Source organism: Rattus rattus, chromosome 8, assembly GCF_011064425.1.
Source record: "Rattus rattus isolate New Zealand chromosome 8, Rrattus_CSIRO_v1, whole genome shotgun sequence".
Lineage (NCBI taxonomy): Eukaryota > Metazoa > Chordata > Mammalia > Rodentia > Muridae > Rattus > Rattus rattus.
In genome coordinates this window covers 104737924-104754388 of record NC_046161.1, presented here as the reverse complement: position 1 = coordinate 104754388, position 16465 = coordinate 104737924, and the positions used below count along the sequence as shown (strand labels likewise).

The following is a 16465-nucleotide window of genomic DNA, read 5'->3' as shown; positions in this document are numbered from 1 at the left end:
ATTGTAGTTGTAGAGGCCATGTGCGGCCATGCACACGCTGGGAACTGAGCCTAGGTCCTCTTCAGCCTCTTGAGGTCCTTTATTTTAAAGTTGTTATTGCCATTATTCTTAAAAATTGTTATTACTATTATTATTTGCCTTGCTGGAGATTAAATCCACTATGGCCTTGCTAATGTCAGGCAAGCACTCTGGCATAGTTACATGAACAGGACTTCAAATCACCTTTAACATTGTTTCTTTTGCACTCTGGGTGTTGTGTATATGTATGTGTGTTTACATGTGTGGGCAGGTTTGCTGTGAGACTTTGTAAATCTCAGTATGTAGCCCTGGTGCTTGGAACTCTATGTGGGCCAGGCTGGGGACTGAACTCACAGAGATGCATTCTCCTCTGCTTCTGACGTGCTGGGATTCAAGGCATTTATAATCATGCAAAGCAAGTCCTGCAGTTTTAACAGGTTTCCAGCAACACATGGTGTTAACTATAATAAGCAAGCAACCGCAGAAACATAGCAACTGAAACATTCCCATTCTAGTAGGACAACTCACAAGTCATGCAGTCCGTAACTAACAGTGCAACTATACATTCCACTTCAAAACCCAAAACTATATAGTCGAAAAGGTTCATGTAATCCTTCAGCATCTTTGTCAAGCTGGAAAAATATTCCATTCCTGAATATTTAACAACTGCATGTTAATTTAATTAAAATAACTTTGTATTGTTATTTAATCTACCGCTACCTTCTTTCTTTAAAAAAGATTTACTCCTTTAAATTATTTTTCATTTTGTATTTACCATTATTATTATTAGCTGGAGACAGGGTCTCTGTATTATGTAGCCTGGCTCTTTTTGAATTTGCTACATGGAGCAAACTGGTCCCTGGCCTCTGCCTCCTGAGTGCTGGGATTAAAGGTGCGTGTGCACCACACTCAGCAACCTGGTAAAACTTTTAAGGCATTTTGTGTATGTGTTTCTATGTGAATATATGTGCTCGTGTGTGTGTGTGTGTGTGTGTGTGTGTGTGTGTGTGTGTGTGTGTGTGTGTGTGTGTGTGCGTGCGTGCTTGTTTCTGGCTGCCCAGATCCAAGCTCTGGTTATGTTTGTGAGATGATTGCTCTGAACCACTGAGCTCTATCCTTTCATCTCTTTTAAGTTCTTATGGTTAAAAAAGTTTTTATCTACATGTATGTGTGTGGGTCTATGTGAACGTGTATGCCATGTATATGCAGGTACAGAAGACGCTAATGAACCCCCTAAGCTGGGGGTCAGGCATTTGGGAACTGCCTGACTTGATTGCTGGGAGACCAACTCCAGTCCCCTGAATGTAAGTGCTGAGCCACCGTGACTGAGTTCTTTATAATTAATCCTGTCAGCCATCTTCAAGTTGTTCTCACATGGGCATGAAGTACGGCAGTATTATAACTTATTCCTCTTGTCTAAAAGTATAACAAAGATGGCTCCCATGGCTTTGCTACTGACTGAACTTAAACACACATTCCAAAAGCAGCATCTGATTCCAGGCCCACAGGAAGCTTGTTTTCTCTCAGCTGCTTCCCACATCCCTGTTTTTTTCTTGTCTTTACATTTAGGTTTTCAGCAAGCTCACTCTGCCTCTCCTACTGCCTGTCTCTCGGGTCACAGCGTCACAGCTCAGGTTACGTGGAACTCTGTGTGGCCCATAGTGACAAGTAACTGATCATCTACCTGCCTCAGTGCCTCATGTGGGAATCACAGGTCTATACTACTACATGTGACTTCCATTTCTAAAGATCACTTCAGGCTTTATTTGCACAGGCACACAAAACACTGTCATACTTTCAGCAGCTCCTGACTACCTACTACAGACGTGCATCAAATCCTTTATTACCGTTTGTTAATCAAGTATTATAGGTAACAATGATAAAGAGTCTAAGCCTTCTCCTCCCAAACTGTCTTAGATGTAGTATGGGCTGCACTATGCATTAATATTAAATAAAGCCTTACCTGCATGTCACTTAAAAAAACTCCAGCAAAACAAAAACCCATGGGGGTCCCTTTTATATAGTGGCTCTGAGAAGATGGGACTGTGTAGAGTGCACGCCAGCCCTGTAGGAATAACTGTGATTCTGAGGCATAACTGCATCACAAGATGTAAGGGGAAAGGGATCTTAGGGTGATCTTAGAAACTACAAGACCTGTTCAAGCAGTGTGCTCCTTATTTCCTGACGTTAATCTCAATGGATCAGCTCATGAAAAACATTTTTGTAGGGCTCTGTGCATGCTAGGCAAGCATCCATCAATTAAGTCATATCCCAGGTAGAAACTATTTCTTTTCTAATGTTAATCATTTCAAATCATAAAATAGAATCTATTTACATTTCACACAACTAGCAAATTGAGAAATATAGTTCTGGTATAAACTTTATACTTGTTTCAGCCATTTCACATTACAGAAAACGTTATTATTTCAGATAGGGAGAACAAACTGAGTTAAACTTTATGCATAAAAAAAACTTTATGCATGCATGTATGTATGTATGTATGTATGTATGTATGTATGTATGTATGTATGGTCACTAAAATCAGTACCTAGGCAATGCTATATTTTGCCCAAATAATTATCAGATTCCAAAAACTACAATTAAGAGAAAAAAGAATTGGGAAATCAGAAATGTAAGATTAAACAAGATCTTGCCAAGTAACTCTGTATTACCAGCATAGGTTTAGATGACCATATTTTTTGATGATTTTAAAATGTGTTTATCCAGAGAACTTTTCCCAGTGACGGGTCAAGCCTCTGGAGAACATTTCAAATCAAGTATGTGCATGTGTAAAAGACTTAGGAAGGTTAGTGCTGACATCAATGCACAGAGCATTATCAGAAATGCTGCGGAGAGTTATGAGAAGAAATAATGCAGGCTAAAAGAAAAACCAAAGAAAAACCTTTGAGCTCCAAAAAGAGTGAAGCTGGTCCCGCAGTGCTGGCGTGACTATCTGAAAGTTTATAAAAACAAAGCCTACTGATTGAGCAGCTTCTTCTGTGACAAAAATACAAATATTATCTAACTTTATTAATAAAATACTTCAATTCATTGTAATATTTCAGAAGAAAACAAATTTTTACCTTCAAGCTTGGCGTTTGGGTCTGGTCAACTGTAAATCTCATTAGGATATTAAACTGAAGATCATTTGGAAAAGATTCCCTGAAAAAAGAACAACACCAAAAACCAAAACGTTAGAAAACAGCCAACCCCACAGCAGGTTAAGTTGACAAGTCTTCACTTTAACAAATTCCAAAGGAAAGGCCTAACAGAACACCACATGTCATGCCGCCAGAGGGCATGTGAGAATGGACAGCTGAAGTGGCAGTCCATGAAGCACACACAGCTCAAGAATAACGACATCTGAACTTAGTAAAGCATTAAGAAACAACAGTGTTTTGCTTGTGTCCTATATGTATTTAGTCAGAAAACTGTACTCAGTAACAGTCCACACTTCTGGGGCTGGACAGCGCCTTGGTGGTTAAAAGCACACAGACTGCCTCACAGCGAAACAGAGCCTGGTTCCTAGCACCCACGTGGGCAGCTCACAACCACCTCTAATGGCAGTTCTACAGCAGCCAATGTCACCCTCTTCTGCCTCCTCAGAAACAGCTCACACATAGAGATACAAAGTAGAAAATAAAAATAAAAAGTCCAGTATTTTCAGACATGGTTCTTCTCCTTCAGATCTGAGTTTCTGCTGAGTGTGGTGGTGCACACATTTAGTCTCAACACTCAGGAGGCAGAAGCAGGAGGATCTCTGTGAGTTTCAGGCCAGACTAGTCTACAGAGTGAGCCTCAGGACAGCCAGAGCCACATCACATTGAGACTCTGTCCCAAAACCCACCACCACTAAACAACTGAATGCAGACTCATTTCAACCTCATATCTGGGTGTGTGAAATGAGTCCTTTCACAGTGGTCTCATGGAGGGAGAAGCCCCCACTGGTGTAAAGCTTTCTGAAAGGAGGTTCTGGAGAGCTAATAGCATGAGAAAACATTCTCTAACATTTCGGAATAGTATTTAATTTCACATAAAATTAAACCTCAGTTCACCCCACACATGTGCAGTTAGATGTTTTACCTGAAAGGTCAAGACAACGTACATTTAATTGTATATTTAATTTTCTTCAGCTGCTGACACACACCTTTAGTCCCAGCACTTGGACCTCTGTGAGTTCACAGCCAAGACTACATAGAGAAACCCTGTTTCATAACAAACACCCATTTTCACTTGTATTTATTTATCTGTGTCTGGGCACATGTGTGCTATGGTGCACTTGTGGGAGCTGGTTCTCTGCCTTTCGGTAGTGAAGAATCAAACCCAGGTTACAGGGCTTGAAAGCCAATGCCTTTTATCAGATGCATCACTGGCCTTTGCTGTCTTTGGGGATAAGCTTTTATTATATTCCTTGCCTCAATGTCATGGCCTCAAATGTCAATGTCAATCGTCCCATCTCAGTGTCCCAGCAAAAGGGACTATAGGGGCTTGCCACTGTCCCTGGCTCTATTTAAAATAATCTTTGTGCTTTGTCTTGTTTCCTTTTTGAAAGAGGGTGTTTCTTTGTAACCCTAGCTGCCCTTGAACTCCTGATCCTTCTGATTCCCACATGCCGGATTGTAGATGAGTGGCACCACGCCTGCCCCACATACATGTTTAAACACACATGCTTATTTTAATTTATTTTTAAATGAGATTTCTTTATTTTATGTATATGGGTGTTTTGTTTACATGTATAGTTGCACACCAGAAGAGGGAATTGGATCCCATATAGTTCTAGACAGATGCGAGCTGCCATGTAGGTATCTGGACTTGAAGCCTAGACTTCTAGAAGTGTTCTTAACCAGTTACTCTAGCTCCTTATTTTTATTTTTGAGGCTGGGTCCTACTACATAGCTATGCAGCCTGGGCTGTCCTGGAACTCACTATGTAGACCAGGATGGTCTCAAGCTCAGAGAGCTGCTTCCCTTTGCCTCCCAAGTGATGGGATTAAAGACCTGCATCACCAGGCCCAGGTTTCTAGCTTTATCTTTATTGCTGTTGCCTCTGTCTCTCTCAAGTGCTGGGACTACACATCACTTTACATTTTACTTAAGATAAGCTAACAGCTTCAAGTATTCAAACAAGTATTAATAAAACTTCAACACAGGGATTAAGTATTCATGATTATCACCAGCTAAACTTGAAATATAAACAGAAAACATTACCTTGTAACATCAAGGGCTTTCTGAACCTTTGCCTGAACAGACCCAAGCAAGTCAGCACCCATTTTTTTCAGCAGCTGTGTCAGCAGAACAAACAACCAATCTTGAAGATCATCTTTGTGGACTTGTATGAAATCTACTAGGGTCTCCAAAAACATGCTGAACACCTGTAGTTGATAAGGGGGGAAGTGGGAAGAAGAAAGAGGAAATATTGACCTCTATGCTCAATTCAAAACAGAAATAGATGGGAAAAAGGAATCTGAGGCACAGCGATTGGCAGCCAAGCGGAAAAAAAAAAACCCTCTCTCTTGCTTTTCAGTGGAGTCTGATACAAGAGTGCATCTGCGCTGTGACCAGCTTCTGCAGAAGTCTGACAGTTAGCTAGTCCATGCAGCATCACTTGGTAAGGAAACTGCCCGTAATGGCTGGCACACCTAACGTTATCGACAACGCCACAGCTTAAGCTGGTTAAACTGAGACTCGTTTCCTAAGAAATGGAGGAGCTGCTGTGTATATTTGGAGGACACTCAGCTTTTAAGAATGGTACTGAGCAAATTAGGAAATCATTGACTTATAGTCATCATAACGTAGAAATCGCATCTACAGCCATACGCTGATTAGAAATCCTCAGGTTTCTGAAGATGATAAATTGCATCAACTTTTTGGTGTGACATTTATTATTTTTTAAGACTGCCCCAAAGGTAATTTTAAATAGCCTAAAATAACAAAAAGTATTTATATAATAAAGTTGAGACTAAAAGAATCTATTTAAAATTCAATTAAAACTTAATTTTTAATTGTTTCCGTGCCCGTGGGTTCTATGTTTTATTTCTCAAGACAGGGTTTCTCTGTGTAGTCTTAGTTGTCCTGGAACTGGCTCTATAGACCACACTGCCCCGAGAACTCAGAGATCCTCCTGCCTCCGCCTCCTGGATGCTGGGATTAAAGGTGTGAGCACCATGCCTGACATATACTGATGGATCTCACACTTGATTCCAAGATTAAAATACCAATATTGTATAAGGTGAAAACAAAACTTAAGGGAAAGATAAACTAATACTCACATATGATGTCCCATTAAAATATTCTGCAAAAGTGACTTTGACAAAGTTCTGTTCCTCGTAAGAAGTCAGTATTATACAGGAAGACTTATTTTTAAGTAAAAGAAAACTGTTTTTAAGAGTCATTCATGTTCATGCTCGACTGAGAGAAATCAAAACCAGAACAGGTGATTAAAACCATGCTACTTCTGTTTGCTTATTTTTATCTACTTTATATTCATTTTACTGTTATAAAATATTCCATAATCTCCCAAGTAACTGCTACTTTGGAACTGTTTCATTCTCAATGATATTTCTGGCATTTCCTTTATGTAGTTGTAATGAACTCTAGTATTTGCCACTCATGTTAGCCATGAAGTTTCCTCTATTTAGAATTAGAACTAAGCTTTAACACTTGGAAGTTGGCTAAAAAGAAAAAAAGAAACACCTTAGCTATTTTCTTAAGATGCTATGTATTTGAAGCGGCAGCAGTGAAGTCAGCTGGAGTTTGCTGGTGCTGTCTACCCAGCAGTGTCTGTGAGGCAGAGCCCCTCTAACTCCCATTCTTTTCCTAACTGACCCCACCGAGTGCTGGCTGAGTGCTGCCCTTCAGCCTGTTTGGGCTCTCTAGGCCCAGAAGACTGTAAAAAGAATTTTCTTAGACATAGCTTGTGGCAACTTTGTGACTCTAACCTGGCACTCACTCTTCCTGGCTATCTGGCAAATGTTTGGCAGCAAGCTGCAGCTGTTTTTTATATTCCTCAACAAGTCACATGTTACAGAATCAGGTGTCAGCGGGAGGGACTAAGTTTTCAGTGAGCACTGTGAGGTTGCTGGTCACCGGAAATCAGCTGTAGAAGCATTACAGACGCCAACATAGGACCAGAAAGGTTTCTCTCCAGGAGTAGGCTTAAGAGCTCCCAGCTACTGTCTGTGAATTGCTTTCACTCTGGTTTCAACTGTTTCCTAGTGTCTGAGGGTTCCAACTGTACCTTTTTCCATATGAAAACATGGCATGAACATCTCTGTATTTTTTTCAAGACAGGGTTTCTCCTGTAGCCCTGGCTGTCCTGGAGCTCACACTGTATACCAGGCTGGCCTCGAACACACATACATCCATTAGCCTTTGCTAAAATTAAAGGCATGCACCACTACAATAGAAAAATACAAACAAACAAACACACCCCCCCCCTTAAAAAAACCCAAACAAAAGCGAAACAAAACAAAAAAACAACAAGCAACCAAAAAACCAATAACAATCTTAAGACACTGGAAGGCATAAGTCAGTTTTCAAATTTCCTGTTCCAAGTGGTCAACAGCCATTTAGCTTTGGCTATGCTGTAGCCATGTGGCTTCTAGACAGTTTCACAGTAGAGTTTCACGTGTCACTGCCTCCCACTGGAATCTGATTTACCTCTACACGCTAACCTAACGAGCCTCCCTAAGGACAATCTCATTTTACTCCTTCCTACAGCCAATCTTCCCAATTTCTACCTTCTCCTCTACACTCTTCTCTCTCTCTCTCTCTCTCTCTCTCTCTCTCTCTCTCTCTCACACACACACACACACACACACACACACACACACACACACACACACGTGCTGTCTGCATGTACACAGAATTGCCAGAAGAAGGCATCAGATCCTTTTATAGATGGCTGCTGGGAATCGAACTCTCTGGAAGAGCAGTCTATGTTCTTAACTGCTGAGCCATCTCATCAGTCCTATACCTTGTTCTCGAGGCGTCTCTGCCACCTCTGCCTCCCTACTTGATCCTTTGTTTATCCTGAGCTGTGAGGGCTTTTTCTTAAACACAGTATGACTGGGCCTTCTCGAAGTTGACGCTGCTTTCTTCGATTCCCCTTCTTTCTGTCCTTCTTGGTAGGAATTTCCCTGATGTCCCAAATGCTTTCACCCTGACTGTCTCTTCAACAGCACTGTGGTCTCCTTCACCCTCAGAACAGCTCTCTTTGGCCTTCCCAAAGTCTGCTTCCCGAACTACTGCTATAGGGACAAAGCCCTCTGACCTCCAGACCTGACTTTATTCTATTTCCTATATTCTAGGATCACGAAATCATTTTTGTAACAGGCTAGATAATAATTGTCTGAAGCCTTTCAAGCCATGGGTCTAGAAACTATACAGCCCTGTCACTGTATCATGGTCACGTACAAAATTAGTACAATTGTGTTTCAAAACAACTCTACAAAACCAGACAATAGGCATATTCAACCTCTAGGATGCTTGTCAATTCATGCTTCTTTCTTACTACTACTGGAATGCCACTTTGAGAGAAATGAAATCACTCCGCATTCCCAGTTAGTTCTGTATGTCCCCAAACTGGCCTTGGAGCAGCTGGCAACGTGAACCGTGCCTCCTCTTTCATACGCATCTCATAAAACTCTGTTTCCTACTATTCCCTCACTTTCTACCCCTTATGTACAGCACGTGTCTTCTTACAAAGTCTGTTAAGAGCTGTTTAGGCTACTTTAGATCACAGCCACACATCTTGTTTGAGACAGGGTTCTACTATGTAGCCTTGGCTGACCTGAAACTCACTATGTAGAATAAAGTGGCCTTGAATTCACAGAGATCCATCTGCCTCTGCCTCTCAAGTGCTGAATTAGAGGCACATTCTACCACCTATTTGGAGCGTGTGATGTGACTAGCTGTGCACAGTACTACTTAAGATTTTCTCAATTATATTATTATTATTCTACCCAGAAATTTAAAATTATGCATATTTTATTCATTTTTGAGATAGGGTCTTAAAATGTGTTCCAGAATGACTTGGAATTCATGAAAATTTTGATCCAACCTATTTAGTGATGGGGGTCAAAGGCAGGTATTGCTAGGCCCACCCCACAGTAGTCATCTGTATGAATGGTCACATGTGCACACATGTATACACCTGTATTTAAAGGCCAGAGGTCAGCCTTCGGTGTCATTTCTTCTGTGCCATCCACTTTTGCACAGGGTCTCTGGACTGGAGTCTGCCTCTGCCTCTCCAGCACTTTAGAGTGCAACTGTGCATCTCCACAGTCAGCTTTTTAACAGTGTGGGGGCTGAGATTAAACTCAGGTCCTCACTCATGTACAGCAGGCATTTACCAACTGAGACAATCCTCTACCTCCATGACAGGGTCTTATTATGTAGCACGAGATGGCCTGAAATTCATTGCAATCCTCCTGACTCAAAATAACTGCACAATCTATATTTAGACTTCTCCCAAGTCTTAACTGTTCTTTCCTTCCAGAAAACTTCTCTGAATGTCCCAGATAGAAATTTCTTCTGGTTAAATAAAATGCTAAGTACTATAATTAAAACACACAGATATGATTTACAGCTTACTACACATAAAACTAAACATATGAAATCCTAACAATGCACATGCTGACATTATGTGTATTCATACACACATGCATATAAACATGTGTGCATATATCCATACATATATGCACAGCCATAGCCATAATATATTGAAAATGATACAAAACCTTTCCACTACCATAGAAAATTCATTTCAGAAGTCAATCAATATTCTCTCTTTTCCTTACCAATAAAGGAGAAATGCACATGTTAATATACTAGATGGAATAAAAACTGTATTTCACAAGATGAAGTTTAGAATTAGTGGTCCATTACCCTTGCTTACTTTTACAGAATGATAATAGAACATCAGAAAGTATATTTGGGGTAGTAGGGATTTTGTTGTTATTGTTTTTTTTTTTGTTTTGTTTTTATATGTATTTATTTAATGAATATGAGCACACTGTAGCTGTCTTCAGACACACCAGAAGAGGGCATCGGATCCCATTACAGATGGTTGTGAGCCACCATGTGGTTGCTGGGAATTGAACTCAGGACCTCTGGAAGAGCAGTCAGTGCTCTTAACTGCTGAGTCATTTCTCCAGCCCCTGTTGTTGTTTTTTAAATAATCTCAAAACTTGGGAACTATTTTAAGTCTCCAATGGATCAATTTGGTATTTTACAACTGGAACTTTTCAGGAGAGAAACAAATACTTGGACTGTTACAATTGAGGCAGCCTCTTCTTATCGAAGCCTGCTTTATTTTAGGTGTGCCAGCCATCACATATGGAACAGAAGAACATAATCAAATTAGATCAATTAGTAGATTAAAAGCACATCTCCAAATAGAATGACAGCCTGCGGAACTGCGAATAGCATTTCGTGGATTGCAAAGGATCCAACACTGCACGGACTCTTCAGGAGAGAAAACAGAGAAAATGGGTTAATTCCACAGTCATGCAGTAAAGTTAGCTTTTCAACAAATATTGAACCAACTTACTCTCTATTGAGAGTTCCAACACAGGGGACAGCATGCAAAAAGGAAAAAAGAAAAAAAGAAAAACACACAAATTAGTCGCCATCAATGCAAAGTTCCTGTATGGGAGAGAAAAACACTGAAGAAAATAAAAGTAACAAATGTTTTTCAAAGTTTTTTAAAACAAGAGTTACATGAACAACACAGGAGAAAGGCACAGGGTTTCTCTGCAAGTTTCCTTTATTTCCTTGTAAAGGAAATGTAAAAGGGGGAGGAGTTCTTTGTTTCTGTTGTTCCCAAATCTTTCTTATTTCTTTGTTTGCTTATTTGTTTATTTGACAAGGTCTCATTATGTAGCCTCACTGTCCTGGAAGTCACCATGTAGACCAGCCTGTCCTCGAACTCTCGGAGGTGGCAGGATTAAAGGCCTGGACCACCAGACCCAGCCCAGTACGAATACTGTTTTGTTGCACCATCCTCTCTCCTTGTGGATCAATTTGTAGAAAAAAAGGTTAACAGAACCTCATTTCCATTTATCAACAGTGTCAAAATTTGGTTCCAAACCATAGTATCTAAAACTATTTTCTCATCTTCTCCCTGTACCTTGACAAGTTATATGACTTCTGTGAAGTTTTGTAATTCTACGCAAGTAAAAACACATGTTCCCATCACACTTTACCTTTTGTGAGTAAGAGTGCTACCATCTCCTGCTCCAAGACTATTAAGCAGCTCACTCCCTGACCTGGCTACAATGCTTGTCAGAACCAGAGATGATGACCTGAAAACATTCAACTGGGTCCTAGTAGAGCAGTAAGAGGGTGGAATTAAAGAATTCCTTTATGAAAGGCAAATGCTGGGGTTGGGGATTTAGCTCAGTGGTAGAGCGCTTGCCTAGGAAGCGCAAGGCCCTGGGTTCGGTCCCCAGCTCCGGAAAAAAAGAACCAAAAAAAAAAAAAAGAAAAAAAAAGAAAAAAGAAAGGCAAATGCTGAAACCACATGGTAAAATTAGTTTCAGTACATGTTATCACATATATTAGGGAGTTGGGGAGGCATAAAATAGATTCACAGCAGTAAAAATAAAAACTCAGGGGTCAGCGAGTGGCTCCCTAAGAGGACCTGAGTTCTGATCCCAGCACTCACAGAGCAAGCTGCGGTCTTGCTTGTACCTGCAATCTCATTGCTGTCAGAAAAAGAGACGGAGAATCTTCAGGACTTACTGGCTACCAGCCTAGCTGAAACAGGCAAACTACAGATTTAGGAAGAGGCTCTACTTTAAAGAAACAAGGCGTACACAAATGGGGACACCAGATACCTTCTTCCGGTATCTCTGCACGAACACAGCCGTAAGTACCTGTACACAAGAAAATACATGAACACACACACACACACACACACACACACACACACAATTGACAAAAGATGATTGTTCCTTAATTAGCAGGAGTGGAGGGACATTCAGAGGCAGAATCAAAAGGAGTGGTATTGTTACAGGAATGCAAACTCCTAAGTTGAGTAGTCAAATGGTGGGAAACACAGGAGGGAGAATGGGAAAGGCTAAAGACAGAGCCAGCCCCCTGTATCTTAGACTTCTGCATCTGTGTTTTAAATATTTTAAATATTTGCAAACCTTTGCATCTATAAGCATGTCCATTTCCACTACACTACACTTTTAGTAATACAATTTCACAGTCAGTTACTAACGTATTACATTAGGCATTATGTAATAATAATGCCAAGAGGCAAAGGCAGGGGGATCTCTGTGAGTTCTGAGTTCAAAGGCAGCTTGATTTATATAGAAGATTCCAGGTCAGGTAGTCTACACAGCAACACACACACACACACACACACACACACACACACACACACTTCAAATAATAAACAAAGTATGACGTGGAAGGAGAATTTCGGTACAGCGTTCTACACAACAGGATCAGTAAAACAGGCAGAGACGGGGTGTGAGAACCAGAGCAGAAGAAACGGGCACAAGGGAAGGAGGGACTCAGAACAGAAGAAAATACTATTTTCCCTATCTTACCTACGTTTGTTTGCTTCTTTTTTAAAAACGAATTCTTTTCTGTACACTGTAGCTGTCTTCACACACACCAGAAGAGGGCATCGGATCCCATTACAGATGGTTGTGAGCCACCATGTGGCTGCTGGGAATTGAACTCAGGACCTCTGGAAGAGCAGTCAGCGCTCTTAACCAGAGCCACCTCTCCAGCCCACAGCCATGTTTCTTAAATGGTAGAAAAAGTACCACCAAGTGCAGAACAGTTCCAAAATGAAGCTTAGTAAAACAAAAGTGTCAAGCGGCCAACTGGAACTTGTAAGAACCTCCTGAAAGCCAAGTAGATGAGACCTCATAGCAGCCTTTCTCAACCTATGGACAGGACCCTTTGGGGGAGAGAATCCTTTCACAGGGGTTGTTTAAGACCATTAGGAAACACAGATTCATTACGATTCATTAGGAAACACATTACGATTCATAATTAGCAAAATGACAGTTATGACAAAGTAATGAAATAACTTCATGGTTGGGGTCACCACAACATGAAGAACTGCCTTAAAGGGTTGCAAGAGTAGGGGTTGAGATGCCTATGAGTACAATATCACAAAAGATGGGCGCTACATGTCTGTAGTGAACAAGCGTTTCAAGGTGAGAGCTCCTTCTATCTCAGCAAAAAGTAATATGGTCAGAGACAGGAAATATGGTTCCTGCTTAAGGGCTGGCATCCATGTAAAAGAGAAAGGCGAGGAGAGAAATGTGGCAGGGGTCTTAGGAGACAGAGTGTTAGATCCAGTTATAGTGAAGAACTGAGTAAGAACCAAGATGAGAAGGACTATGAGGCTCAACTGAGTACTGAGAGGAACCATGGGCCAGATGTAGCAGAGAGCAGAGCAGGTGAGGGCTCTCTAGAGGGTGCTGGTACATTACCCCTTCAGCAGTCCTAATGTTCAGTCAGTTAACCTTGATGATCTAAATAATACAGGTTCCTGGGGCTGGAGAGATGGCTCAGTAGTTTAAGAGCACCGACTGTCTGTAAGCTGTCTGGCGCTGTCTACCTTCCCAGCCTACAGGTGGAGCAAGGGTGCATCTCTCTGAGTTTGAGGCCAGCCAAGGCTACACAGTGAGATCCTGTCTCAAGAAAGAGACAAACAGCAATACACTACCACCACCACCAAAGCACGGCTGCTCATCCAGTGCCTTATAAGAGCAGCCAGCGCTTTTACCCACCACGCTGCCGCTTCAGCCCCACAGCTGACATTTCATTTCATTTCGCTTCATTTCGTTCTGTTCTGTTCTGTTCTGTTCTGTTCTGTTCTGCTCTGCTCTGCTCTATTCTATTAATTTACTTATTTAATGAGTTTTGTTTTTTTGAGACAGGGTTTCTCTGTGTAATCCCGGCTGTCCTGGAACTTACTCTGTAAACTAGGCTGGCCTCAAACTCAGAGATCCGCCTGCCACTACCTCTGGAGTGCTGGGATTAAAGGCATGTGCCACTACTGACAGGCCCCACGGCTGACATTTAAAACTTCTGCTTCTAGTGGTAAAACTTCAGATTCTACTGATGACCATCCAGCCTGCACAGCATTCTTGGTCTACATCCTGAGAGTCGAGATTCTAACTGCACCCCTCAGTCTTCCTTTAAAGAAGCTGGAATGAGTGAATAAAAAGAACAATTTCTAAATAATGCATGACATGAAACAACTGAAATTATGATGGAAAACATCACTACCAACGGCTTATAGTTATTTACTACTATACTTCTTCTTTTTTATACCATATAGGAATAAATCATCTTGAATACTAAAACATACCTTGCCATGAGGATCTGCAAACATTCTTGTGAAAATTTCACACAATCTTTTCAGTTCAACTCGACTGCCCAAAAAAAAAAAAAAAAAAAAAGGTGATTAATATCTTGCTATAGGATGAAGTCATTTAAAAGTAAGCCTACAGATAATTAAGTCCACTGACAATGACAACAAAAGGCTATACAAACTATTCCTGGAAATTGAGAGATCTGTGGATTTAACAGGCTAGGATAAATGTACGGTTGTGAAATGCAGTAACAATTCTGCTGCAACCCACACTGTGAGGATGGCAATGAACAGACTGTAGTTAACCACATCTGAATTTTATTAAATGTTACAATGTTTAAGTTCTACCTTTTTCCAAACTGCCCATTCTGTTTTACATTTAAAATTAAATGTTGCACCTAATACGCTTGATAATATGATTTATTTGTATTGAGTCATGAAATATGATATGTGTACCTGAAAATTAATAATTAGGTAGTATAAAAATAAACACTGGCTTTGAATTATGTATTTCTAATACTTTTTAAAATATGTAAAAAAAAAACCCTTATATCTGTATTTTGTTTTGGGGTTTTTTTTGAGCCTTTCTCCCCGGCTGGTCTTGAAATCACTTTGTAGCCTACCCTGGTCTTGAACTCAGAGATACACTGGTCTCTGCCTCCACAGCACTGGAATAAAAGGCACATGCCCAAACACCTAGGTAGAAGTTGGGTTCTTCAGGGGTCAATCACACAGGTTTAAAGCATCACATCCATAAAGACAGAGAAAGCTGCAAGAATGGAGCGAACTAAACCATTAGGAAAGTCCTCCACCACCCTTCATCTCACCTCACTGTCAACTCCAAAGTGAGTAACCTTCTAACTTATTTGGAATGAAAAAGTGTTTTATTTTTTGACCCTCTGTCTGTGTGGTGCCTGCTTATGTGGTGGAGGTCCTAGGTGTCACTCCTTGCCTGAGGAGACACAAGGCTAGCTGACCTGTGAGTTTCCAGCTATCCTCCTGCCTCCACTTTCCATCTTTCCTAGGAACGCTACATTACAATGCGCTACTGTGTCCAGCTTTGCCTGCTGTCTGGGGAGCCTGTACTCAGGCCCGCACACTTGCAAAGCCAGTACTCCCTCAGCAAGTCATCTCCCAAACCTGAAAGGTGTGCTTTAAAATGTTTCAGTAATCGGCGCAAGCAAATCACAGCAGTTTTAGTGAATTACCAAACTAGTGGCCCTAAACGAGTATGGTTTGGGAAAACTTTTGACATAACTATTGACACATTTCACAAAGCCAAGTTGGAAGGTGCTAGCCTGCTAGGACAAGTACTTCATGACACTTCTCACCTTAGTGTTCTCTGGTTTTTTAACAAGTTCTGTAGACCCAAGAGGCCTTCTTTCCTCTCTGACCAATTGGAACTAGCACATCTGTTGAGGACTTCTGCCACGTCTTCTGTCTGTCTCATGTAGGTAGGAATACTACCATTTCGAGAGCTATAGGAGCGTTCTGAACACGCACTAGAAGCATCGCTGTTGGCATCGTCATCTGAGTGCATTCCATATGATTCATACCGTCTTCGAGCAGGTTTTTTCTGTTACATATCAAAAACTACATTAGCAGTAGTTACAAACATATGAGTATTTCATAGTGTTTACTTAACACAAAAGGACTTTTTCTGTCTTAGATCAGTGGAGGACATGCTGCTAATCATTGTAAAGATAAAATGTCAATATTTAGTTTCTCTTCAAGAAGTGCTTTAGAAGTTAGTAGAACACAAACTGTTTAACTATGATGACAGTAGAGGAGAAGTGACTTTGAGCAAGCCCAGATATGTCAAGCGGGAGATGCTCAAAGGCATGTGCTTTCTCCTTTACATGAAAAGCAAGAACAAACAGAATATAAATTAATAGAAACTGTACTAGAACTATGAGTTGGTAATAAGAAAATACCACCTTTTGAGGGGAGCAAAACCACAATTTTCTTACGTAAAATACTATGCTCAACACTGTGTGTGTATGTGTTATATATATATCTCCTCTTCTCTATTTCTCTTGCCATTTCTCCCCTCTGGTCCAACCTTTATGTTTTCAAGATAAGTATGGGTTTTTAGAAA

At 40.8% G+C, this 16465-nt stretch overlaps 1 protein-coding gene across 27 annotated transcripts in view; it reads right to left on the bottom strand.

The window, feature by feature from the left end:
- Clasp2 (cytoplasmic linker associated protein 2) overlaps positions 1-16465 on the bottom strand; it is a 182605-nt gene that overhangs the window by 31084 nt on the left and 135056 nt on the right. For 16 of the 27 annotated variants that reach the window (XM_032910953.1, XM_032910955.1, XM_032910960.1 and 13 more), the window contains 5 exons: positions 15699-15943; positions 14365-14428; positions 10570-10572; positions 5226-5389; positions 3102-3180 (listed from right to left, as the gene is read on the bottom strand). In XM_032910953.1, the coding sequence (XP_032766844.1) occupies positions 3102-3180; positions 5226-5389; positions 10570-10572; positions 14365-14428; positions 15699-15943 (555 nt within the window). The remainder of the gene's footprint in view (positions 1-3101; positions 3181-5225; positions 5390-10569; positions 10573-14364; positions 14429-15698; positions 15944-16465) is intronic. The other 11 variants (XM_032910954.1, XM_032910961.1, XM_032910950.1 and 8 more) reach the window with 1 other exon arrangement.